Source organism: Pleurodeles waltl, chromosome 8 (assembly GCF_031143425.1).
Source record: "Pleurodeles waltl isolate 20211129_DDA chromosome 8, aPleWal1.hap1.20221129, whole genome shotgun sequence".
NCBI classification, from domain to species: Eukaryota; Metazoa; Chordata; class Amphibia; order Caudata; family Salamandridae; genus Pleurodeles; species Pleurodeles waltl.
In genome coordinates, this window is record NC_090447.1 from 1,500,196,453 (window position 1) to 1,500,223,533 (window position 27,081).

Sequence of the window (27,081 nt, forward strand, 5' to 3'; positions counted from 1 at the left end):
TTTCAAAGTAACAGCCATGGTTCAAATGCCCTCTCATTGAGTATGTTACATTCCAACTTTTGCTCCTCCTTTCCAAAGTCATTACTATCCAAACAGTCACCAGTCCTTTATCTCTTTCAGTTATATCTTTGTCATTCTTTGCTGTCCGTTGGGAAACATTAGTCTCTAGTGTTTGGTCAGTCATCCCACTGTCAACCATCGCTAGTTCAGTAGTGCAGATTCAAGGAAGAGGCCATGTGGTGCAGCAACCTGGGCTTTTTGGACAAAAATATTAGCCAAGTGATTTTAGAGCGTGAAGCAGAAGAAGTGCATGTACTTAATTCACTTTTTGGTCCAGTAGGTGACACAGGTTTAATGGCCTGTACTGGATTTAAAAATAATCAACCGGTTTTCGATTCCCTTGCTGTTCGGTATGGAGACACTTCAATCCGCCATTCACTTGAGTTTCTTCTGAAGTACTTTTTTGTTGCCTTAATTTCTCCGGATGCCAACTTTCATATCCTCATTCATCCCATCTTTTCCAGACTCTCACCACAGAGAAACCCTGTGCCTATCACGATTCTCCCGGTTTGTGCTATCCTGTATCTAACAGGAAGCGATGGCACAGCAGAGTACCTTTGAGCAGTCTACAACCAGAGCTCTACTCTGTATCTAACCGGATATGGTGCCACAGGAGTGTGTTTGAGCAGAATACAAACAGCGATACTCTGTATCGAGCACGATGTGATGACAAGAGTGTCTTAGATAAAGAGTAGCACTCTGGTTGTGGACTTCTCAAACAGGTTGTGGTGACACAGGGGTGCCTTTGAACAGTATACAAAATACAAACAATGGTACTTTGTATCTAACAGAATGTGGTGTCTCAGGAGAGTGTTTGTAGCGGTCTACAACCAGAATGCTACTCTGTATCTAACAGGATGTGGTGACACAGGATCATCTTTGATGAGTATACAGTGGTACTCTGTATCTAACAGGATGTTGTGGCACAGGAGTGTCTTTGAGCAGTATACAAACAGTGGGACTCTGTATCTGACAGGATGTGGTGACACAGGAGCATCTTTGATCAGTATACAAACCGTGGTACTCTGTAACTAACAGGATGTGGTGACACAGGAGCATCTTTAATGAGTATACATTGGTACTCTGTATCTAACAGGATGTGTTGACACAGGAGCATCTTTAATGAGTATACATTGGTACTCTGTATCTAACAGGATGTGTTGACACAGGAGTATCTGAGTATACAGTGGTACTCTGTATCTAACAGGATGTTGTGACACAGGGGTGTCTTTGAGCAGTATACAAACAGTAGTACTCTGTATCTAACAGGATGTTGTGACACAGGGGTGTCTTTGAGCAGTATACAAACAGTGGGACTCTGTATCTGACAGGATGTGGTGACACAGGAGCATATTTGATCAGTATACAAACAGTGGTACTCTGTATCTAACAGGATGTGGTGACACAGGAGCATCTTTAATGAGTATACATTGGTACTCTGTATCTAACAGGATGTGTTGACACAGGAGTATCTTTGAGTATACAGTGGTACTCTGTATCTAACAGATGTGGTGACACAAGAGTGTCTTTAAGCAGTCTACAACTAGAGTGCTACTCTGAATTTAAGTGGATGTGGTGACACAGGAGTGTCTTTGAGTAGTATACAAACAGTGGGACTCTTTCTCTAACAGAATGTGGTGTCACAGGAGAGTTTGAAAGCAGACTACAACCAGAATGCTACTCTGTATCTAACAAGATGTGGTGACACAGGGGTGCCATTGAATAGTATACAAAATACAAACAATGGTTCTTTGTATCTAACAGAATGTGGTGTCTCAGGAGAGTGTTTGTAGCAGTCTACAACCAGAATGCTACTCTGTATCTAAGAGGATGTGCTGACACAGGAGCATCTTTGATCAGTATACAAACAGTGGTACTCTGTGTCTAACAGGATGTTGTGACACAGGAATGCCTTTGAGCAGTCTACAACTAGAGTGCTACTCTGAATTTAAGTGGATGTGGTGACACAGGAGTGTCTGAGTAGTATACAAACAGTGGGACTCTTTCTCTAACAGAATGTGGTGTCACAGGAGAGTTTGTAAGCAGTCTACAACCAGAATGCTACTCTGTATACTGCTCAAAGACGCCCCTGTGTCACCACATCTTGTTACATACAAACAGTGCTACTCTGTATCTAAAAGGTTGTGGTGACGCAGGAGAGTGTCTATAAGAAGTCTACAACCAGAGCGCTACTCTGTATCTAACAAGGGGGGCTGACACAGGCAATTGTTTTTTAACAGTATACAACCAGATACTATGTATCTAACAGGAGGTGAGTATTTCTGAGCAATCTACAACCAGAGCACTACACTCTCTCTAGCAGGAGGTGACAAAGACTTGACTTGTAGGTCCTTCAAAGCTTAATAAAATAGCTTCCTTTCTTGAAAGCGCCACACAAACTCGAAAGCGTTGTAACAACAAGTTGTGTTGCACTCCTGAGAGCCATCTTCTTGTTAGTTGATTAGTCCAAACAGCAGAAAGATGTTGTAATGGAAGAAAAAGTGCAATTTTTTTTTTTTATACTGATGACTTGTACAGCGCCATATAGCACTCTAAGTTTGCCTTGAAGCCCTGAAGGGCCCAGGAATGATAGAAAAGAAAGAGCAGGAGAACACAAAGGAGGGGACAAGATGGGAGAGGGAATGAGAAAAAAGCACAGTGGATGGAGTGGTCTTTTCCAAACTGTTTGCGTCTCACCAGACAGAGGTAGTACATTATAGGAACTATGCCTCGGCCATCGAACCGCCAAGGGAGGCTAATGGGAGCAAGAGAGGTAACCAGAGAAAAGAGCAGGAGAAGAAACGGGGTAGCAGTCCGGTGGGGATTGGGGATGTGTGGGATGAACTAGAGAATGACTGAGTTCAAAATCAGTGTTGAACCCTCTTCAGTAATTAACAATGTAACAAGTCGCTTCTGGTCACACCAAGGCACCTATACAGTTAAAGACTTTGAACTCATAAGAGTACTGTGGCTGCAGCATATTACTACAAATTAGGGGTGTGCTACACATTCTACGCCTTGGTGCATAATCTGCTGCTTTCAGCAAAAAAATGTTGTTCAGGTTCTACTGGATCAAAGGTGGTTAAAAACAGGTTGTGTATCTGTTTCTTAAGTTTAGTGTTAGAAATGGGGTCTCTAGTTGGCAGTCAGTTTACACCCTGTCCAAGTAGGGACCCTCATCACTCTAGTCAGGGTAAGGGAGATACACAGCTCAGATGACCCCCTGCTAGCCCCCTTGGTAGGTTGGCACAAGCAGTCAGGCTTATCTCAGAGGCAATGTGTAAAGTATTTGCACCAACACACACAGTAACACAGTGAAAACACCACAAAAGGACTCCACACCAGTTTAGAAAAATAGCTAATATTTATCTAAACCAAACATGACCAAAACAAAAAAAACTCCAACATTCACAAGCTAAGATATGAATGTTTATAGTAAAAAAAAAAGTCTTAATCCATAGAAATCAATGGGTGCATTGTTTTAGCACAAAGTACCTGGTAGGCATAAAAAATAAAGCCTACATCGGAAAAGCAAGCGATGCATTGATTCCTTACTCGCAAGTGAGACCATGCATCGATTCTTTCTCCATGGGTAAGCGATGTGTCAGTTTCCGGACCAGCAGCCTTGGGTCCTTGCGGTGATGTTGAAGATTTTGATGCCCAGGAATTTTCAGCCGCGGTGCAGTCGCTGCATCGATTTTTCTGCTGCTTAGCTCCTGTGCATAGATTTTCTCTCTGGTTCTGCCAGATTCTTCTTCCAGGGACTGGATGTGGCATCACTTGGGAAGTCAGGAGGTCTCAGCAAGAGAGCCCAGGTGCAGGCAGATGAAGTCTTTGACTTCCCTGAGACATCTTAACAGGAGGCAAGCTCAGTCCAAACCCTTGGAGAATCTTCACAAGCAGGACACTCTGCAATGGCCAGTCTTTGTCCTCTTTAAGGTAGAAGCAGCAACTGCAGGCTTGCCTAGCAAAGCACACACAGCAAAGGGGTAGTACTCCTCCTGCTCTTCAACTCTTCTCCTTGGCAGAGGTTCCTTTTGATCCAGAAATGTTCTAAAATTCTGGGGTTTGGGGTCCACTACTCATTTCTGCTTTTGAAGTAGGCAGACTTGAAAGGAAGTCTCTGTTGTTCACAAGATCCTTCCTTGCCCATGCTTGACTTCAGAAACATTCCAGGGGACTGGAGACTGCATTGTGTGAGGACAGGCAGAGTCCTTTCAGGTGTAGATACTAGCTCGTCACTCCCCACTCTAGCCCAGGAAGACTCATCAGGATATGTGGGACACACCTCAGCTGCCTTTTTATTACTGTCTAAACGGAATTCACAAACAGCCCAAATGTCAGTCTGACCCAGGCATGGATTCCACAGGCAGGCAGTGGCACAGAATGGTTAAGCAAGAAAATGCAAATGCCCACTTTCTAAAAGTGGCATTTTCAAACAGACAATCTAAAAACCAACTCTACCAAAATATGTTTTTCTAAATTGTGAGTTCTGAGACCTCAAACTCCACATCTCTGTCTGCTCCCAATGGGAAACAGCACTTAAAAGGTATTTAAAGACAATCCCCATGTTAACCTATTGGAGAGAAGTCTTGCTATAGTGAAAACCGACTTTGGCAGTATTTAGCTATCAGGACATGTAAAACACACCAGTACATGTCCTATCTCTTAAATACACTACACGCTGCACATGGGGTTACATAGAGCCTACCTTGGGGGGGACTTACATGTAGTAAAAGGGAAGGTTTGGTCCTGGCAAGTGGGTACACTTGTCAGGTCGCGTTGGCAGTGCAAAACTGCACACACAGACAATGCAGTGACAGGTGTGAGACATTTTTACAGAGCTACTCATGTGGGTGGCACAACCAGTGCTGCAGGCCCACCAGTAGTATTTGATATACAGGCCCTGGGGCACCTCTAGTGCACTTTACTAGGGACTTACTAGTAAATCAAATATGCCAATCAGGGATAATCAATCGTAATCACAATTTATACTGGGAGCACTTGCACTTTAGCACTGGTAAGCAGTGGTAAAGTGCCCTGAGTACCAAAAACCATTAAAAACAAAGTCCAGCACACAGAAAAAAAAATAAAGGAAGCAGTGGGGAAAAGTCAGGGGAAACCACGCCAAGCCTCAGGTCTAACAGTTCTAATTGTTTTACATTAGCTGCAAAGTGTGTGGTTCAGGAGTCCTATATATTTTTGCTTTGGTGCTGTCTTCATGAAAAGTCATTGCTACATACTCTTAAGGTTTATTACGATTAACACCAGTCTCTACCAGTAGAGACCAGGCTGACAACACTGCAGCATATTAGGTGGGGGTTAGGTCCCATGCTCAGGGTCTAACACTTGAAACCATTTTCTTTTATGTTATATTACCATTTTTTGTGTCACTCATGTTCACCGATTACTTAGCACTTCGGTGCAGAGCATCTCTGTGGTCTTGAGTTTGACTGGAGGGTACCCATTGACAGGCCCTTGCACTATTAATCCGGGGTGGTTCCTCCTAAAGAGCAGAAGAGCATCGACCCGCTTGATGTGAGCGCAGCAAGCAAACACAAATAAATAAAATGGCATAATAATGGCATTTTATTTTGCCACCAGCTTGCGCTGTGTACAGCGTGACGGCAGGGTGCAGGGCTTAATCCTGCAGTTGCAGGATGACTGCTGCCCCTTTCAGTGAGCATGTCGGGTTGGCCGGCTGTCTTGCTACGGCAAGTCCGACATGCGCACCGTAGATCCAGCAATCTCAGGGCTATCCAACAGCCGGGGGATTGCTGGCACAGGCCCCCATCCTCAAAATGAGCACTGAGTTAGCCTGCTCCCACCAAGCCTCGAGCTGCTCTCATGCTGAAAATCCAACCAATTCTGGAGCTGCTCTCATGCTGAAAACAGCATGAAAGCAGCTCCAGCATTGGTTGGATTTGCATTCCATTGAGCAGGAAGGAAGTGCTTCCATTCCTGTTTGTGGACGCGGGGGAGAAGTGCTGCACTGAGGGGAGACGCAAATATGGTGAGTTTGAACCCATCGCGCCCTGCCATATTTTAGTCCCGCAGGCTGCCACTGCACATACGTTTAGGTTTTACCCTGTTGATAGGGGCCATTGGGTGGGTGTGGCTCTTGCCACCTGGCTTTCAACCCTTGTGGAGTTGGTGTATGTTAGGTTTGTCTCCTTGGGGTGCATCTCAGTTGATTTGCTGGTCTTATGACCCACTATGTAAGTCCAAATCCCCTGCGGAGTTGTAGCCCGCCAATTGGGGTCTCATCGGACCCCAAATTTACCGGCTGACTACTGCCTTTCCTGTATTTTTGCATGTGGTTATACTTCTAGTGGTGGAACAGTGGTGTGAGCCGATATTAGTCCCTGTGCTGTTGCTCTTTAGCTGGGCATTGAGGTGCATATTAGGAGAGAAATCTGATCTTTTATTTACGTATGGGATTAGCTGCATTACCTAGCTTGGTTAAGGTGCTCAGATCCTTGCTGGGGTTTAGGAAACCGTGGTCGTGGATCGTGCCAATCCCCAAGCAACAGACTGAAAGCGTTAGATCAAACGGAAAAACATATTAGGTTTCTTGACATTGGTATACAGCAGTTATAAGCACACAAAACTGGGAATCAGTGGAGCGCATGTATAGTGAAGTTAGGTGCAAAGTTCTTAGTTATAAAAAGTGAGGGGGCAATTCATAACCCATATCCAATGTAAAGTAGGAAGGGTTGTGCAGAGGGAGCCGTTTTGCTGGGTTGTTGGGCAGAGCAGCTTGATGGAATACTTACTAAAGTTCCTTTCTGAATTTCAGAGGTGATGCTGCAGTCAGGATGTGTGTGGGATGTTCGTTCCTGGGCACATGTATATCGAGAACGTTTGTCTCCTATTTCTTTCCTCATGCTTCTCATGAGTGCGGTGATGCTGTTGTGCCTTAAGTCAATCAATGAAACAAATTTCTTAAGCGCACTACTCACCCGGTAGGGTCTCAAGGTGCTGGGGGGTTGCATTTGACTACTGAGGGGGATAGATTTCGGGGAGGTGGACTCGGGTAGGTCTCTCAGGGTGCTGGAGATTGTGATACCAAAGCCCTTCGTCCAGTCAGGTGGCACTGTGGAATACACCTTCCTGTGAGTCCAGTGTAGGAAACCTTTAATGTGTTTTTATTGTGGACCACAATGATTATTTGCAATAATGTCAGACGTCTTGAAGAAATAGGGCATGGCTTGCTTAAGTTGTGACAACAGGGACCTGTGTGGACTCTTCTTGTTTCTAAGTGGGCCTTGCTTGTCCAGTTGCCCAGTCCTGCCCTCTAGTCAATGAAGGTAATTTTGAGAGCACAAGGACAAACCTTGCAGAGGGCTAAATGTTTATGCACTCATTTTGCGGGTATTGTAAATTGGACCCTTCAATCAATCAATCATTAAATTTATAAAGTGCGCTATGTACCCGTAAGGGTTTCAAGGCGCTGGGGGGGGGGGGGGGGGGGGCTGCTGCTATTGGTCGAAGAGCCAGGTCTTGAGGAGTCTCCTGAAGGTGAGGAGGTCCTGGGTCTGGCGTAGGGTGGTCGGGAGGGAGTTCCAGGTCTTGGCGGCGAGGTAGAAGGATCTGCCGCCGGAGGTCTTGCGTTGGAATCAGGGAACCCTTCAGTGTTGTTTATAGCCAACCCTCAGATCTTACCCGGTTTATTCAGCCTGTTGTTTCCTTTTTGGTAACTACTTCTGTCCCGTTACCCCAAATTGTTGGGATCACACTCAGCAGATTTCATAAGATTTAAAAGGAAAATATGACCTTTTTGGAGAAAAGGGCAACTTGATATGATCACTTCTTCCCTACTGAGCTCTGCTCACATAGGTTTTGGTTGACTCCTAACACTCTCCCCTATCTGAGAATCTTTGATCTGCAGGTAACATCTAGAACATCTCCCCATATTCCAAAACTCAACATACATTATAGCTGCATATCAGCCATGGGGTTTTGGTCTATCATAATATACCAAGACATGTAAAGCATCCCTGTATACATTATTGTGCCTTTAGGCCTGATGTCAGAACTATAGGGGGTCATTACGACCTCCAATGCGGCCGAACTCCTGCCGCGGCAATCAGGAGATCCCTGCTGGGCCGGCGGGCAGAAACCTAGTTTCCGCCCGCCGGCCCAGCGGGGATCTCGGCTGCAACACCGGAGCCGGCTCCAAATGGAGCCGGCGGTGTTGCGGCCGTGCGATGGGTGCAGTTGCACCCGTCGCGCTTTTCACTCTCTGCATAGCATAGAGTGAAAAGCTGCACGGGGCCGTGGCAGGGGGCCCCTGCACTGTCCATGCCAGTGGCATAGGCAGTGCAGGGGCCCCCAGAGGCCCCGTGACTCCCCTTTCCGCCAGCATTTTCATGGCGGTGCAAACCGCCATGAAAAGGCTGGCGGGAGGGGGACTCGTAATCCCCTAGGCACCGGCGGTGCGACCGCGGCGCTTCCGCTGCGGTCGTAATACCAGGGATTTTACCGCCAGCTTGCTGGTGGTGAAATCTGCCAAAACAACCCTGGCAGTCCAAGACCACCAGGGTTGTAATGAGGGCCTTTGTGTTTTAGCATCTCTTTAGGAATCAGTCTGTGTAACCACACCAGCTTCTGATACTTTTTTTTTTGCATGGTGCTCTATGGACCGAGGGGAGGCCATCTCACGCTCCGCTCCTGTTTAGTTACACAGGATAGTAATGATGCTTCTTGTTCAAATATAGCTATATTGAGAAGCTTACTGCTACTTTTATTGCTTCTTCCCACAAGACAGAACTCATAAGGCAAGCTCACCTTCTAGCCACCTTTAGGTTGCTGTGGTTATGAAATGTGCATGCATCGGGGAATGGGGATTGTCCTTGCCTGGCTAGTTCACTGAGTCTCAGAGAAACCCTGCATTCAAGCACATGTTTTATTAGCTTCACCATTTTTAGCCAGTAGGCTTTCTTTCTAGGTGTGGTACTTGCACCACAAACTCCAATACATTTATTACACATTGACCATATCTCAATGCAACTAGACCTGTACTGTGTGTAAAATTAAAGATACATATAGATGCCATGCCACAAACATCACTTCCGGGCCTTTGTTTGTACATTATAGTCGTGGGCTTCTGACGAGAGAGACATCTGTGATGATGTCCTTCAGGAATCCTTTTGTGCACAGGGAGAGAAGCTTATAAGTCCTTCATCAAGACAAGCACCTCCATCAACCGCTCTGTGCCATGACAGACCCCCCTCCCCTTAATCACGTCTTCTTCGAAAGCTCCACCATTTCAGCTCCATTACCTTGTTCCTCAGCATCTCTCCCTGTGACTTCCTGCTCCTCAAAGTTTCCATCCCTTTGCACCTTTCAAGTATTCTGTGCTATCACATACCTTTTCACTCACCATTATTTGACGTGCATCTCTGGCTTTTCAATGATATTAAGCCTCATACATGCTCCCAGAAACATCCATTCGTTTGCTTTCTGTGCAGAGCATCAGCCTCCAAATGTGCCTTTTTTCTGCATGTATTGTAATGGGATAGGTCCCTTAACATCTGGCCTCACCCTTGTTCATGAGTCAACAGGTTCAACAGAAATGTTGTTATTGTTGGAATTTCTTGTGACTATTCACCTACTTTCTTACTAACCCCTTCTCTGCCTTTCATCCTTCAATGCAGTTAGTACCCCCCATTCTTCACACAATTTCTCTAGCTTTCTCACTCTCTTCCTTGGCCTAACTCTTTTTTTCCTTTCTTCTTCAGAAGGGGCACTTTGAGGAGATTGACAAGATTCTTATGAAGCCACCTCTGCGATGCCATAAGACCCAGTCGAGAGAAGACCTATCCAGTGATACTGTCCAGTTAGTCGTGGACACATCATCGTATTATCTTGGGAGCGAGACCAGCGGAGAAGTGGAGGAGGACTACGTCAACCCAGAGATCCCAGGAAGGCAGCTCACATCAGTAAAGGGGTTCACTAGCGAAGAGACTCCACTAGTCCAACTCTGTGTGGGTACTAAAGACGGAAGATCTTCTCAATGGGACATTATATGCCCAGGTCTTGGCCAAAGGTGCACGGGTGTCAACAAAGTTAATCCTGCCATTCTGGGTAGGGAAGAGTATTGTACAGTAAGTATAATGGAAGCTGCTGCTCAGAATTCCCCAAGCTCTGAGAAGTCTTACATGCATGTCACGGATATTGGTGACCATGGGACGGTGAAGCTTAAATCCTGCAATTTCATGGCAGATTACCTCCTGACATCCCTGAGCTGCCAAGGAACTGAGAGACCTAAAACCAGTGAGGACCTCCATGTGGAAAAGGTCCATAGCATATGTGATACAGGAGCGGAGTCTATAGTAACGGGCTATGTAGACTGTTCTAAGATGTCTGACATGCATTCCTGCAGCAGATCCACAAATGACATTTGGTCTACAACCGTGACGGAGGTGAAGCCACTTATTTTAGACTATGTGTCAGTGCAGCAACTGGTTTTTAAACCCAACAGTATTGCAGAAGTGAAGAGAATTGCACCCAAAGTAGTGCAAGAGTATATTGTTGCATAATGTCCATTAAGACTCAAAGACCAAGGTTCGGATGTTCAAACATAAACACTGAGGCCACCATTGAAAGGACAGCTGGATCGTCTTAATGTTCGATGGACTTAGAAGACGAAAAAGCCTCAGGTGACCCTGTCACAGAAGCCTCTTACAGAGAAACCAAAAATGGGAAGAGTTCAACTGACTTGTATATAGGTATACGCGTTTGTATTGGGAGTAGCCAGGTTCATCTAAAATAAGCTATAATAAATGTTACTTCAGGTATTATACATTCTCAGGTCTGTTGTAGAATTTGTGGGCGTTCTTTTAACGCCCTCTGGTGCGGAAAGCACGTTCCATGTGTAGAAGAGTTGGGGAAGGCGCTAGTATTGGTGAAGTAAGGGACAATGTGGTCAGGTGTGGCAATCCCGTGGGCTGAGCCCAGAGAGCGTAGGTGTTGATTAATAGGAAAGACCTTGATTTGAGAACTGCCTTTAGGTGATGTAAAGGTCTGTTCCTCTTACCTAGTGATCTTCCTCAGCGCTGGGAGGCCTTCAGGTAGCCATGCGCTCCTCAAATCCTCAAAACTAAACTAAACAAAGGGTTTGCAAGGGAATCGGAATCTGTAAAAGTTATTTTGGAGGTTGGCTGGAACAGTGTCTACCACAGCAATCCGGGAGGTCAAGAGATGGGTTTCTGAAGGGGTGTCATGAAACAGTTAAAGGAAGGCATTGTCCATTAAAAGCTCTGCTAAGAAAAGATGTGAAGCGAAGGACAGTAGGGTGATGGGCATGAAGATCCAGGGACATTGTGGAGATTGTGATATTCAGAAGCTTCTGAGTAGAGAACACGAGTACTGGTGCGCACAGAAAGATCAGAGGTAACTTACAAATTGAATGTGGAAGAAGGGCCCACTGACGCAGAGAACCAGGTATTTCTCCAGATAAAAGATTTTATACAGGTTTATCTTTCCAGACTGGACCAGAAAATGGACTCCGAAGGAAATGCACAGGGATGATATTGTGTACATTGAATGAGATCTGCAAAATAAAAAAAACTCAGTATGCCATGGAGTGGAAACTGGGGCTGAGATCCAAAGTAAGGAAGTTACAACTATCATACAGCACACACTACTGCAGCCTTGAAATGTGATACTCTTAGTATAAAGTACTCCACTGTGCCTGGAGTGTGGAGCTCCTTAGGATTGTACTTCCTGGTCAGGGCCATATCACTGCTAAGGATTTGTGTTCTTACCTGATGCTGCTCACCAAGATGAGTACCAATGAAGAACACTGTGAGGTTCATGAGGCTCGGTGAAGGAGGCAAGGCCTGGTGGAGCACGTCTGTGATGGGATTCCTGCAGATGCAGTATCTTGTTGTGCAGAATGGCTGTGTGCCTATATTACATACCATATGTAGTAAAGACAGGCCTATGGGACATTGGTTTGGTTCCATTTACCTAAATAAAATGCCTTTGAGGAACCTTGGCATCCTTATAAAGGTGTCCATTAGTACGATAGGAGGTAATATATAGGAAAGCATTTGTGAATACAGCGTGTGGGGGTTACATGGAGGCTAGTGCTTGTGGGTGGCCAGTAGAGGTGTCTGGTGTTGCTGGTTATACAGACCTGTTCATGATTTCTAGAACAGTTTCACTGCTGCAGGTTGAAGACAGATTGATTCTGTACCTCCAGATTACTGATGCAGACATAAAGCTCCAGTCCTGTAGAAGCTTTACATGTGTATGGAGCCCTTCAGGGCAGATGCCCAGATTTACAGCTGACAGATTTGCTAGTCTGATTGATGAAGGAATCAGTGTAATGGTGAGGGAGAATCAAGGACCAGGCCCAGCCCCTGATGTATCTGGCCTTGCATGGGAATGGAGAGGTCTCCAGGGAATGCTGACTGAGTTGTGAAGCAGTGATTCTGAAGGCGCGCCCCAGAGGCCTAAAGTAAAGAATCACGAGCTTGCAAAGGAGGTATTCTACCAAAGCAACTGTGGAAACCTCACCTGAGTGTTCTCAAATTAGATTCCTCAATCACACGGTATGGATGCGAATTGTGGGCAGTGATTGCGAAAAATCGGGACACAATTTCAAGGCGAAAGCTCAGTTTTACAGATCTGTTTGAGGAGGTCAAGCAGTAATAAAATATAGACCGCTGAGGCAGGGACGGGGCAAGGAAGTGTTGGCATAAAATGTTTGCATGTATGTGGGCTTCTTTAAAGATTAAAACAAAAGCAGATGTATGCACATATCGCTTAGCCTGCTTTCCTATCTGATTCCTTTTAGGGAACACGTACCACTGACTACACTCGCCTCATATAAGCTTGAGGGCTAAGACCTTTTCACCATAGTAAACTGCTAGAGTGAATACTCACCAAGTAAACTCAGATAGGGAAATGATAAAGTACTCCTCCAATTGTGAAATGGCATCCAGAACCAAGGATGACACCGAAAGAGAAACCTATCACAGGGACCCAAACAACAGGGAGACACATGCCAGAGAACTCTCTTGCAGGTTAATGCATGCTAGGAATCTACCAACAGGAAAAAAACACTCAAGGTCACCAACCAAGAAGGCAATGGAGTCCTTATTTGAAGAACTAGAATTGCAGCTCCTGTTTCAACACCAGCATACCCTCCAGCTCCAGGGTGAGTTGTGTGCTATACAAATAAACATTTCACATCTCTTAAGAGTTGGCACATCACCCTTACTGATGAGCAGGCTGCATCCACACAACAAATGTGCAGTGGCTTAAAAACATTAAACTATCATGCTGATAGACTCCCTTATAACACTGCATCATCTACCTGCTATTAGAACTGAGCAGCGCCACGGAGACCTGTACGCACCAGTCCATAGGTAGTTCCTCTCATCTCTATTGGCAGCATCATCAAAATCGTTAGGTAATGCAAACTTCACTTCTTTCACCTCCCCCCCCCCCACCGCCCCACCCCCCCCTTCCCTCCGCCCACCTCTCCCATCCCTCACCCGGAATAAATTTATATATATATATATATATATATATTTATTTTACCTACTAGCGGTTGCCATTAGGTAGTTATAGTTAGGAGCATGTTTCTATAGAAAAGGCGTTTTTTGACCCGTCTATATCTTTGCTGCAGTTTGACAAATCTTCTTGAAACTTTCCCAAAAACAAAGTGCCAAGTGATTCTTGTACACAGATTATGCTTTTAATTATTTGGTGTAAATCCGTCCAGTAGTTTTTGTATATCTAGGGCCGCGGATCCTCCCCAACGACTTTGCGAATAATGACGACCTCATGCAGGGAAATGCGCAGCTCTGATTGGCTGCCAACACTTCAAACCAGGAAGTGTTGGAAACTATCTTGGGACTCTGCTTCAGCCGAGTCTCACAAAAATGTTTAAAAAAAAAAAAAAAAAAGACAAGGGGCCAGGGTAGAGTCATCCTGACTCCTCAGCTCTGGTGCTTTTATTTTTATTAATTTTAAAACAAAATTACAAGCCCCTTGATGGGCCAGGTCACAAGGGCATTTACATTTTCTATGTGGGGGAGGGGTGGGCGCCCTGGGGACTGCCACCTCCCTGGGGCCCTTGATGTAAAGAATGGAGGGGACCACCCGTCCCCCTTGCAGCCCGGCACCACCACCTCCCAGGGCACTTAACCAAAATAATGCAGAGAATGTCATGTGCTGCGCGGGGTTGGGTGCTGATAGGGAATAGCTGCAGGGCCTGGCTGCAGGCCAGGTCATGCAGCCAACCCCAGCAGCGCACTGTCGAAGGTTGTGCGTAGTGCCAGGTTGGGTGGTTATAGGGGTTGGTCGCAGGCCCTACGGCTGACCTCAGCTGCACACGGCTGACTGCTGTGCACAGTGGCAGTTGGATTAACGTATAGTAATGAAAATTACTTTACGTTAAAAAAAACATAGAAACTCACTGGAAAAAAAAACAAAGATTACAGGAACATTATAGTTAGGAAATAGAAGTTTCAAAAACAGTAATTCAATTTAAAAAAACAAAGGTTACTGGGACATTATAGTTGGGTTTACATTTCACACATACAAAATCATAGAAATTCAGAAGTTAGTTACCTCTGCTAACTATAACATGCACCCCCTTAATGCACTGCTTATGACCCCACATATTACATCACCCATGATGTGGTCAGTGACATCACTGACATCACTTTTGGCATCATCCACAGAACCACTCACATACCCACTCATACTCCATACAATCTCTCGTGCATCCACACACAGCCACTCACATACTCATTCACAGACACATAAAACTACTAACACGGACCCACTCTCTCACACAACTGACCACTCACTCACCCATACAGTACTAACCCAGCTATCCACACACTCATACAGCTATTCACACCTACTCACAGACCCATACAGCCACTCACACATCCACTCATACACCCATGTAACCACTTACACACCCACACACTCAGCCAGTCACTGACACAGCCACTCACCGATAGTCACTTACCCAACCATTTACTCACACATGCAACCACTCACACCCACTCACCTGTACAGGCACTCACACACCCACTCACCATAACAGCTACTCACACATCCACTCACTCTCCCATACAGTCACTGACACAGCCAATGACTTATGCATACAGCTACTCATACACCCATACAGTTGCTGATTCACCAGCTCAATCACAGATACCGTCACTAACCCACCCAGTCACTCACCCATGCATGCAATCACACACCCACTTAGTCACCCGTAGAGCTACTCACACCTACTCACTCAATCAGTGGAGCCACTTACACAGCCAGTTACTCACCCATACAGCTACTTACACATCCAGTCACTCTCCTATATAGCAAATGTCTCGACCACTCACTCAACCATAGACCCACTCACACACCCATACAACTAATTACACTCACTGGATGATCTCATCAGTGATGACTATAACTACTGAATTTCTATGGTTTTGTACGTGTGAAATGTGAGCCCAACTATAACATCCCTGTAACCTTTAGTTTATTTACTGAGAATATTTTTATATATATATATATATATATATCAACTATCTTCAAACTTGGCCCGTCAGTCCTTTGCGCCTTGATCACAAAGTTGGTCAATACATTACTCCAAGTAGATAATGCCCCAAGCAGTGTGTGTATGTATGTATATATATGTGTGTGTATGTGTATATATATATATATATATATGTGTGTATATATATATATAATAATATACCATTCTGACCCCTAAATTGAAGAAGCACAAAGCTGACCCTGATAACTTGTGGAATAACAGAACCCTCTCTGGACTGCCCAGTGCAGACATGGTGCTTTGAACAGTAGCAGCAATGCAATTGTTCTTATCTTGAACTAAATGTCTGTCTCCTGTATGATGTCCCATGAACAACTCATCCTCAAAAGGCAATGAAAAAGCATTCTGCATCAGAGAGAAACTCCACTCCTCCGAGCGCTAAGCTGTACCATCAAGTTGGGACTACTTAGACCTGCTGGTGCCATGCGGCTACACACAAATATTCAACGTACTTTCTGATGTTATACAAAATGTGCTCATACCGATCTGACACCTCTGACCCTCACCTGCAGGCCACCTCATAACATGAGCGTATTCACTAGTTCCATTGCCACACTGACAAGGACATGGAGATTCCAATTGCTTTTCCATATGTGAATCAGCTCCCAGGTCGAGCTTCACTGGCATCAATGCTCTACTGATCACCATGTGATTGCATGCATGGAACTGGCTTTGAGTAAACGTGCATAAAACTGAGCCTCAACTACTTACTGTTTGGCTGCCACCAATCTTCGTTCCATATCCACCGTCTATCACAAAAAGTTCAAAACCTTGGGAGTCATTTTTGAGTATGGCCATTTGTCCTTACAAGTGAATGCAACAGTGAAGAATGCTTTCCAGCCTCTGTAACTGAACCGCTGGATGTGGCCTCTGCTGCTTCCCTTCTAGTGCAGCCGCTTGATCCCTCGTGATTCTCGCCATGCACCGATAATTACTGTATCAACATCTAAGTGGATCTTTATAGCCAAGGTAACTGGAATATTAGAAAAAGTCCAGAAGATGCAGCTAACCTCGTCTCTTTTTCTAGATCATCTCATCTCCTTTATTCTGAAGACTCTGCTCTGGTTTCTATTAAGCCAACATCCAAGTTGGAAGTCCTCTGCCTAGTGCACATGGTAGGAAACAATAAGGTTCTGCGTCACTTTTCCAACTTGTTCGAATCCAAGACAACCTTAGAACACTAATTAGTACCAGCTCCCTATTGAACCGAGTAAGCCTTAAGAGATTCTGACTCGGTCCAGGAGGTACCAGTTCACCACAAGAAATGTATAAAAATGATGCACAGTGATTCATGTTACTGAACAGCTTTCGTAATATATTGCCTAAAGTGGTGTATGTGTAACAGGTGATTTCAAAGAGAAACTATAACATAGTCAATGTTTTAGTAGGTGGCAGAGGTCCCAGGAGCAATGTTTATCTACTGTAGCAAATCTTGCATGTGCCCATACTGTAACTCTGTGCTGAACCCTTTGGGCTGTTCTTAGGGTTGGATTGTATGAGGACCCATGTGTGATCTGCCCCAATGTCCACCAGCCCACCATGGTTTTGTTTGTGTTCAGTATGGTTAGTCCAGCCTTGTTAAGCACCTACCTTTCCTTAAACCCTAGCTAATGTGGGCATTTTAATGTTTCATCCTGGTTGTTATGGCCAGTCTGCTAGTTTTGTTTCTCAGTCTACTGGTTGTGTTCCTCTAATGCATAATGTAAGACATTAGTTTATTGTGAAGGATGTGAGCCTTGCATGAGTTATAATTCCACAATTGTCTGTTTACTTGGAACCAAGTACCCCACTGCAGCACTTCACTCTGCGAGAGTAGCTACGCACAGCAGCCCAAGGCCTACTCAGGGAAGGAAGTGTGCACTAGAAATCACAATTCATTGACACAACAGCACTCAATAAATTGTCCAGTCATTGTTTTTCCTTTTACAAAAGGAGAAGTATTTTACTACACACACTACTAAATACTATGCATTCAATTACAAATATCTCATCAGGTAGATGGAGATAACATTGACACTTGTGTCCTATTACACAGCTAGTGGGTCCTAATCACAATACCCCCACCCATGCCAGATGCACCATCACAATATAAAGGGGTGTCATCAGGCCTACAGGCTCTTTCAATGGTGACCACATTGATATATCGAAGGCAGGCCTACTCTCCCTGGGTATCACCCCAGTCATATATAATGCGGCCAAACTCATTTTGTCAAGGGTTCGCCACAATAATGTGTGTAAGGCAGCCCTCTGGCTTTGTCCGCATACCACAATAATATATATAAGGCAGGCCTACTGATGATGTCAAGGAGCCACCAGATTTATACCAAAGCTACATGTTATACTTTGCCAATATACCATTATTGGCAACCATTTTTGTATCATACAGCACTGATTATATAAGCATTAAAGTGTTCTTCAACAATATTGTAAATAAAACATTTGTACTCAAACAACTATAAAATGTAAGTTTTTCTTCATTTGTTTCAGGCCATGTAATGCAACCATGAGCCCAACCGCTTAAGGTCCTCACACTTCCAAGTTGAAGAGCAAAAGCTTCAAGTTGGGGAGTGCTTGAAAACAACTATAACCTCTCTTGGGGTCATGCTTACTTAGGGTTCAGGAGACTTGGGGCTATTTTGATACGTTCGTTGTGGGGGCTGCTGAACTCCTGCAGCTCAAATCCCCCACCCCCCCCACCCCCCCCCCCCCCCCCCAAACACTCCATTATACACATCAGTGGTGCCCCTGTCCATTTTGGGGCACCACAGAAGCCAAACAAATATGCAAATTAGTCCATCTGGGGCATTATGGGATATTCCATGCCGGCATTTAAGAATAAATGAGCAGCTTTGCCTGCTCTGCTCACTTTGGAAAAAAACAGCCTTGCGCTGTAGTATTTCTTTTTGCTTCTTTTTGTTTTTCGGTGCCACAGTTCCACCCAGGCAACCCACAGTTTTTCACTTATTGGGGGCTGCAAGAAGAGCCCTTTGGCATGCGTGACCTTGCCGGCTCACCATGGCCAGCTCCCGTGTTGTGCAGGAACCAACATTTGCTTTGTGCTCCCTCTGGGTGGGAGCAGTTTCTTCTCTAGGCTCCTCCCTAACGCCGAAGTAAGACAGAGTCCCAGGCAAGAAGGTGAGAGGTCGTTGCACCCGGCTCTGTAGCTGGGCCTGCTTTCTTTCTTGTCCCAGGGTATGGGGTCCCTGGGGCATTCTTGCGTTGGGCCACATGGGATAAGATCTTCTGGGCCGAAGTCTGTCTCGGGGTGTGGGGCCCCAATAACACTCCTCTCCGCAGAAAGTTTAACAATGGACTGGGCCCTGGCCTACCCTGGGTGGGGTATTTCTCTTGCAGTACAGTGAAACCCCATGCTGCCATTTTCAGAGTTATTTCTTTTTATAACAGCAGATTTTTGAAAATGCATAACTCAAGTCCTGTTAGACTGTTCTTCACCATCTTGTGCTCATTTTGCTCCTGGTGGGCAGCCCTACCGACCAGAAGCATTTCTCCTCTGCCTGGCTCCTGGTGCTCCTCCCCTCCTGGTGGGGACATCATGCACAACCTGTCCACTATCAGCCTGCAGAACACTCCTTCCCACCCCCCGGGCCCCAGAGCTTCCTGGCTGTCTTGTGTGTTGCAGAGCACTGTGGGTGAAGGGGGGGTATGTATGGACTTCAAGTGATTCTCCGCAGTAGTCCTCCTGGACATTTCACGTTAGCACATCCGTTTATCTCCCTATACTGAGAGGCAATTTTAACAGTTTTAATGAATGCCTCAATATAATGGTATAAACAGATGTACTAAAGTGAAACGCTCCGCATGTTAAAAGCATACAAGTGAGGTGCCCTGACATTTTCAAATTCCGCCATCACCACTGGTTGGGAGGCCTCTGCCCCTCTGCTAGGAAGCAGAGTCCTTACCCTGGCTCACGAGGTTGGAACAAAGGCCTGGAGCCTGATTATGAACTGAGGAAGGAAAATATGGCAATTGCTGAAGTCCCATAAGATGTAGATATAGGGGGTTATTCCAACTTTGGAGGAAGTGGTAATCCGTCCCAAAAGTGACGGTAAAGTGACGGATATACCACCAGCCGTATTACAAGTCCATTATATCCAATGGAACTCGTAATACGGCTGGTGGTAAATCCGTCACATTTGGGACGGATTACCACCTCCTCCAAAGTTGGAATAACCCCCATAGTGTGTTAAAAACCTGCAAATTCAAACTCGGCGTGCATGTTTTGCCCCAATTTCACACTTTGCTGAACTGTGTACAATTAAGTGGATCGAAACTGTACTTTAGAGCAGATTTTGCCTATATAAATAATACAGTGAGAGCACTACAGATTTCCCAGAAAGCACAATAAACCTATCTATGAATGCCCACTAATATGATAAGGCCTACCCCAGGTCAGCACCCATCCCTGCAGAGTCCTTTCTGCGGCAGGCTGCACAGTTACCAGGCTGTGCAGAGCAGTAGTCTCACACATGCAGCCTGCATGCATGCAACCAGCTCAGTGCCCCTTACCGTAGCTGTGCAGGGGCCTTATCTTAAAAGATGCAGACTGGTAGTTAACATGCTCCTTCCAATTACCATGATTATACTGTGAGTGAGACGCGGGTAGTGAGAGTCGCTCACAGTGAAACAAAATGTTAAACAGGTAGTAAAAAGTGAAAGCTCCTGGTGGACCAAATGGGAGGACCTAGTTTGCTACTAGTTAGCTCTGATTCAGGAATGTTAAAGAAGGAATGCTTTCCCATTCAGGCTTCCATTTGAAATACCAGTGTCAGCTTCTGAAAACACATTTACTTTCTGAGGAAAATGAGTTAAAATTTAGAAAGCTGTGTAAGTCTTCCCTACTGCTTATTTCAGTTTACTAACTGATCTGAAGAAAAAGCTGTGCTGTTCTTACTAACACCAAAATTCCCCATCAGATATTTTTATTTATATGTATAGGGTATTTCTATAGCAGAAACATAGGTAAAACGCAGGGGAGTGCTTGACAGGGGCGAAAAACTAGTGATAGGAGAAGAAGTTGGCTTATGGATGTTGAATGTATTGGGATGTAGTGTTGTTGAAATAGGTGAGTTCCTAAATTGGAGAAAAGGTTGATGGCCTAAATTGGGTTTTAGCAGTTATTCCACATCTTGGGTTCATAAATACAAAGGGCCTGCTTCCTTGTTGTTTTTAGGGTCGAGCCTGCGCTAGCATGAGCTTCCATATGCGTATTGCTTGCGAGACGCCGTAGTAGTTAGAAAAGGGCTCTGAGCCCCGTCCATGTCACGTCAGTGTCCTTCATTGGTTCGTAGGCTTGCCTTTTAAAATCTGCTTGCTTTCATTAGTGGATGGCATGCATACGTCATGCCTTTTCTGGTGGTTAGCCCTCCTCGAACGCAGCGACCAAGTCCTGAAAACATACGAGGTTTGCTATTTTCGGTCCGGTTTGTGGACTACTTTTTCTCTTTTTTCGCAGCACGATCTCACTGGGCAGAAGTCGAGTGCTTTGCAGGACATCGACAGGTTTCATTACGAGTGAACTGTATCAGCGCAATCGTGCTCTTTTTTTCCATTTAATGAGGCAAGAAAAGTCCAGTTGGGAGTTTACAACTGCTAATCTCTCTAACTCGGAGAAATGCGAGACCAGTTGCATTGCAAATGCTTGTTTTTCATATTTTAGTGCCTGATTATGACCTTGGCGGATGGGATACTCTGTCACAAACGTGACGGATATACCGCCCTCTGTTTTACAAGTTCCATAAAATATAATTGAACTTGTAATATGGCGGACAGGATAGCCGTCATGTCTGTGATGGAGTATCCCATCCGCCAAGGTCATAATCAGGCCCTTAGTCTGCAGTCTGGTGTCCTGGCTAGAGGTGTGGGGAGAAACCACTAAAGATGGTGAGCTTGTAAGATAAGTGGGAGTGTTGGTTATGGTGGCTTTGTAAATTGTGCCTCTGGGTTTAATGTAAAGATAGTACAGGATGGCAAGGGGAGCCAATGGCGTTTCATCAGGATGGGGGTGATATGACCATATTTCTTCAGGCCTTGAATGAGGCGTGGTATGTTTAGAAATTTACAAACGCACCTAACATATATAAAGCTATGTAGCATAAACCAACATTTAGGGATTCAGTCTCACAGTATAAACGCAAAGCAAGGCTTGTTCACTTATGAGGTGGACTAGTGAAAATTAGAGGCATAGAGATTACTGTAAAGGGTGAGGTGTGACGTACCTGTGTCAATCCATTATTCATTCAGTTCTATTCCGTCTTTAGTGTATGCTCGTCTGCAAAGCTGGGCTCAGCAGGGTCGGAATGGAAATGGTAAATGATGGGATATAACCACTCCCAAGAACAACACTAGATGAATGGCACATGCCCCTTCTATATTTTTTACCATCTATATGACATACCAGTCTTGATCTGAGGTTATAATAAATCCTCCCTGCTTAGTTATCTCACTAACGGTAGGCATATTTGATTTTTATTTTGTAGAGCGCAACACATGCCCGTCGGCGACTGGGCGCTACCATCTACCTGAAGGCTGAAACTGCCTATAGTTGAAGCTACATGGGAACAGTAAACCGGCAAATTTGAAAATGTGTTCTAAAAATCCGTAGATTAGGCCGACTACTCAAATGCCACAGCATTTGATTCCAGTGAAGGCTATACATGAGAAGCTTCTACCACCCCAAGAGGCTCTAATAATTTTTGGAACCGTCAACTTCTTGGATATTGTTGAACGATTTGGGGTGTACCAGGTGATTTTCTTCTTGAAAAAGACCGGGCTGTGGTGATTGAGGGCTTTATGTGTGATGCAAAGCGCTTTAAAAGCTACTCTTTTTGACGGGAAGTCAATATAGTTCTTCTATAGCCTTCAAGACTGGTTCACACTTCCTAATGTTCATAAGGAGCTGGACTGCTGCGTTTTGTAGCTTCTGAAGTGTTGTTTTTTAGGATGCCTGGCTATTCACCAGTATATAGGGTGTTACAATAGTCCAGCTTTGCTAGAACGAGAGTGTTATTGACTGTTTTCTGCAGATCAAGAGGTAGAAAGGGAAACATTTTCTTCAATATTTTTAAATTGAAGAAACAAGAAGATGCTAGTTGACTTGTCTAAACTGTAAAAGGGAGGTTAACATAAAAAATGATTTCCATGTTTCTTTCTTTCAATACTGGGGTAGGGAGAAAACTGAGGGAGTGAGGCCACCAAGAGTGATTCCAAAAGGACTATCCTGTCCAAAAAGGAGCACCCTTTACACATATGAGGTACAGAAGCAAAGCATGAGTGATGACCATTTTAAAGACAAGGTGCACTTCAAACCAAAAATTCTTTCAAAGCGCATCCTTGTATTTACAAGATGGGCAGATGATGGGGGCTCTTTACAAATCAGTCACACAGAAGAATTGAGCAAGTGCTCCTTCACTTCCAATATTTTCTAGGATAAACCTTGTTTTTTTGCATATATTGTTGTATTAGTGAACTTGATGAACTTGGCCTCTCCTTTTCTCCATGGTGTCAGCAGCTTGTAGCGATGTTCAAATGTCTTGGATCAGCAACTAAGGTGAGACCTGTGGCTTTTCAATCACTGTTATACAGACCTAAGTTATATTATATACATGCACAATATAATAGATATATATTTTTCATTGAAAACAAAAAGGTTAAATTGACATTATAGCTTGGTGTTGAAATAAGATTAAAACTAATGTTTAAAAACAAAAAAAACACTGAGATTCACCAGTTACAGTTTACTCAACTAACTATAACTTGCACACCGCCATGCAGTCCACCATTGATGATCACTTTTTACATTTCAAATCTCAATTAACATGAAATCAACATTTTGGGAACTCCCTTTTTATTTGGGCCCTACTTAGCAGATCACTGGTTTGCTGTTTTTTTTTTTTTTTAAGTTTCGTGTAGATTTGTCAAACATTGCCAACGTTATTAGCAAGGCAAAAATTCTTTCTATGGAAAATCTGACCAAATTGTGGCTACACAGTGGCAATAAGATGGATAGATAGATATGATCAAGGCAATACCATTTCAGTCTTGGAGTGGTGTATAAATTATGCAAAAAAGGAAGCAGGGAACTCTGCGTATTTCCCAAGTTTACACTCTGAATCAGCTTAAGTCCATGTTGGCTTGGATTGTATTTTAGTAATCCAAAGCTTTACTACGGAGCCTTGAGTAGTAAAAAGCTTTTGTTATTTTTCAGACAGGCATTGATGACACTTGCTAATTTTATGCTTAAAGACTTTGCTGTAAAAATGGCAAAAAGGCGAAGGGCATCAAGATGGCGGTCGCACTCTAAGAATGCTCCTGGACCCCTCCGTCATCCGTCCTCACAGCCATCGATGTCCTTGATAGTGCCTTGATTAGTCCTCCACGCTGTTCCCTACTTGAGCCCTATGGTGTAAAGGACTTTTTCAGCAGGGTTACCCATTTTACAGATTTCTGTTGGAGGGACATGCAGCCGAGTCAAAATGGCGGACAGCGCACTTTGGGGGCTCCTCTGAGTTGGGGGAGGCTCTGCAAAGTGGAACAACACAATACTGAGTTGTGGCGATTGGACCCTACCGAGGCACAAGTGTTGCGGACACCCTGGGGATCCTCTCTTTTCGCACCACCCACCGCTCATGGCCTACGGAGCGGACCTGGAGCTTTACTAGTGAGTGCGGCCTGTGATTGCACCCAGCTCCCCCTGGCGCAACATCACCAGTTACCACCCAGGACCGTGGGATGGAGGGGAGCTCCAAGGCTGCTGTACACCTCCCCTGCCTATAATTGTCAATCTACCCATTTTGGTGACCACTGGCTACCCGGGCTGCCTCCTGCCTGCATCCCAGGATATGTCTGAGGTGCACATCCTATTGTAGAGAAGGAGTTGCTGGGGCCCCGGGTGGGGAGAAGACCCTCACTGAGCCCCTGCTGGACCACTGGGTTCCTGGAGGGGACGCAGGAGGCCGGGAGACCAGGGCCGTCCATGAAGTGGTGAGGAGACCTAACAGAGAAATCATGGGATATTTCTAACTCACTTCAACCCACGCCATCGTCACTTCAGACACCACCAACTCATCCGAGGTGCAAAAAGAACCACCTTCAAAGACCGAATCAACAACCACGCACACAGCCACAAGGAGCTCTTCAAAGTCGTGAAGGAACTCTCCAACCCCAGCTCCAATGCCAACAACATCCCAAGACCTCTGCGACTCCCTAGCCGCCTACTTCCACCACAAGATTGCAGACATCCACGACAGCTTCAGCACCCAAACCCCACTCCCCCCCAACCCGTCCCAGAGAGCTGGAAACACGCAGAGATCAACGCTCTCCTCAAAAAACCCAGGGCGGATCCAAAGGACCTCAATACCTTCCGGCCTATCTCCCTGCTCCCCTTCCCAGCAAACGCCATTGAGAAGGGTGTCACCAGACAATCAACCCGCTTCCTTGAGGAGAACCGCACCCTGGACCCTTCCCAATCCGGATTCCGCAGCAACCACAGCACCGAAACTGCCCTCATCGCCGCCACCGACTACATCAGAACTATACTGGACAGTGGTGAAACCGCAGCCCTTATTCTCCTGGACATCTTGGCCGCGCTCAACACTGTCTGCCACCACACCCTATGCTCACGCCTCAGCAGTGCTGGAATCCATGACAGAGCCCTGGACTGGGTCACCTCCTTTCTCACTGGCAGGACCCAGAGAGTCCGCCTCCCCCATTTTGCTCGGAGGCCACCGAAGTCATCTGCAGCGTACCGCAGGGTTCGTCCCTTAGCCCGACCCTCTTCAACGTCTACATGGCCCGCTCGCTAACATCACCCAATCCCAATCCCACAACCTCAACATCATCTCATAGGCCGACGACACCCAGCTGATCCTCTCCCTCACCAAGGACTCCGCCAAGATCTACCTCCATGAAGGAATAAAGGCCATCGCCGAAGAGCAGCTGCCTCAAACTCAATTCCGACAAGATGGAAGTCCTTATCTTGGGCTCCACCTCCTCCGCATGGGATGACTCCTGGTAGCCTGCCACTCTCAGAACCACTCTGACTCCCACCCAGCACGCATGCAACCTAGGATTCATCTTGGACCCCTCACTATCCATGATCCAGCAAGTCAACGCCATCTCCTCCTCCTGCTTCAACTCCCTCCGCATGCTCTGAAAGATCTACAGCTGGATACCCACCGAAACCAGAAGAACAGTCACCCAGGCCCTTGTAAGCAGCAAGCTGGACTACGGCAATGCCCTCTATGAAGGAACCACAGCCAAACTCCAGAAGAGGCTGCAACGCATCCAGAACACCTCCGCACGCCTCATCCTCGACATCCCCTGCCACTGCCACATCACAGACCACCTGAAAAACCTGCACTGGCTCCCAGTAAACAAGAGAATCACCTTCAAACTCTGCACCCACGCTCAAAGCACTGCACAACACCAGACCAGAATACCTCAACAGACGACTCTCCTTCTACACCCCGACCCGGCATCTCCGCTCCACCGACCTCGCCCTTGCAACCGTCCCACGCATCCGCAGAACTACAACCGGCAGTAGATCATTCTCGCACCTCGCCGCCAAAACGTGGAACAATCTTCCCACCCACCTGTGCCAGACCATAGACCTCCTTACCTTCAGGAAACTTCTCAAGACCTGGCTGTTCGAGCAGTAGCAGCACCTCCCCCCCACCCTTCTCCCCCCCACCCTTCTCCCCCCTCCCCTCTTCAGCGCCTTGAGACCCTCATGGGTGAGTAGTGCGCTTTACAAATTCCTGATTGTTTGATTCACAAAGTGAATATGGGTCTCAATGAGTCCCTGGTGCCTGGGTGCTGAATGGACAAGGTACATTTAATCCTCTATTGCTGGGAAGAGAGACTTCCCTAGTGTCGTCAGCTGCAAACCTCTGACAGCCTGAATTGGTAATGAGACAAATTCTTCTGTGAGGCCCAAGCTGAATGGTTAGTCGAGTAGGTGGTGGAAAGCCACAAGTGCACACCCCCGGATCACTCCTGGGACACCCCACAGGGGAAAACACTCAATTAGTGAAACACGATATATACTTACGTGGAGACCGCACCTTCTAGGCCCGGATTGACTACCTACCCTGTAACCTTTATTGAGTGGCTGCACACTCTGTGGCTGGTGAGGGCATTGTCTCACACCTACCACCCACTCAGGGTATGGAACTGACCCTAAGACTCACTGCCACCATCAGATGTGACTGCACAATCATTGACAACAGTCCTTAGGGACTACCTACCCTCTCTAGTGCCTGCCGAGTTACTCTACAGGAGGATCGGAGGCCGAGGATCTTGAGGCTTGACATTCATCATCCGAGAACTACCCTTTCCTCGACTGCTTGGCTGCTCGTGCTGCCACAAACATGTGGCAAGTGGGCCACGGCCCCGGGGAGGAGGAACATCGT

General features: G+C 45.8%; 1 protein-coding gene across 3 annotated transcripts in view; it reads left to right on the plus strand.

Moving 5' to 3' along the window:
- LOC138248817 (prolactin receptor-like) overlaps positions 1 to 13,484 on the plus strand; it is a 265,186-nt gene extending 251,702 nt beyond the window's left edge. For 2 of the 3 annotated variants that reach the window (XM_069202743.1, XM_069202745.1), the window contains one exon: positions 9,804 to 13,484. In XM_069202743.1, coding sequence (XP_069058844.1) covers positions 9,804 to 10,604 — 801 coding nt within the window. In that variant the 3' untranslated portion in view covers positions 10,605 to 13,484. The remainder of the gene's footprint in view (positions 1 to 9,803) is intronic. The other variant, XM_069202744.1, reaches the window with a different exon arrangement.
- The last annotated feature ends 13,597 nt before the right edge of the window (positions 13,485 to 27,081 follow it).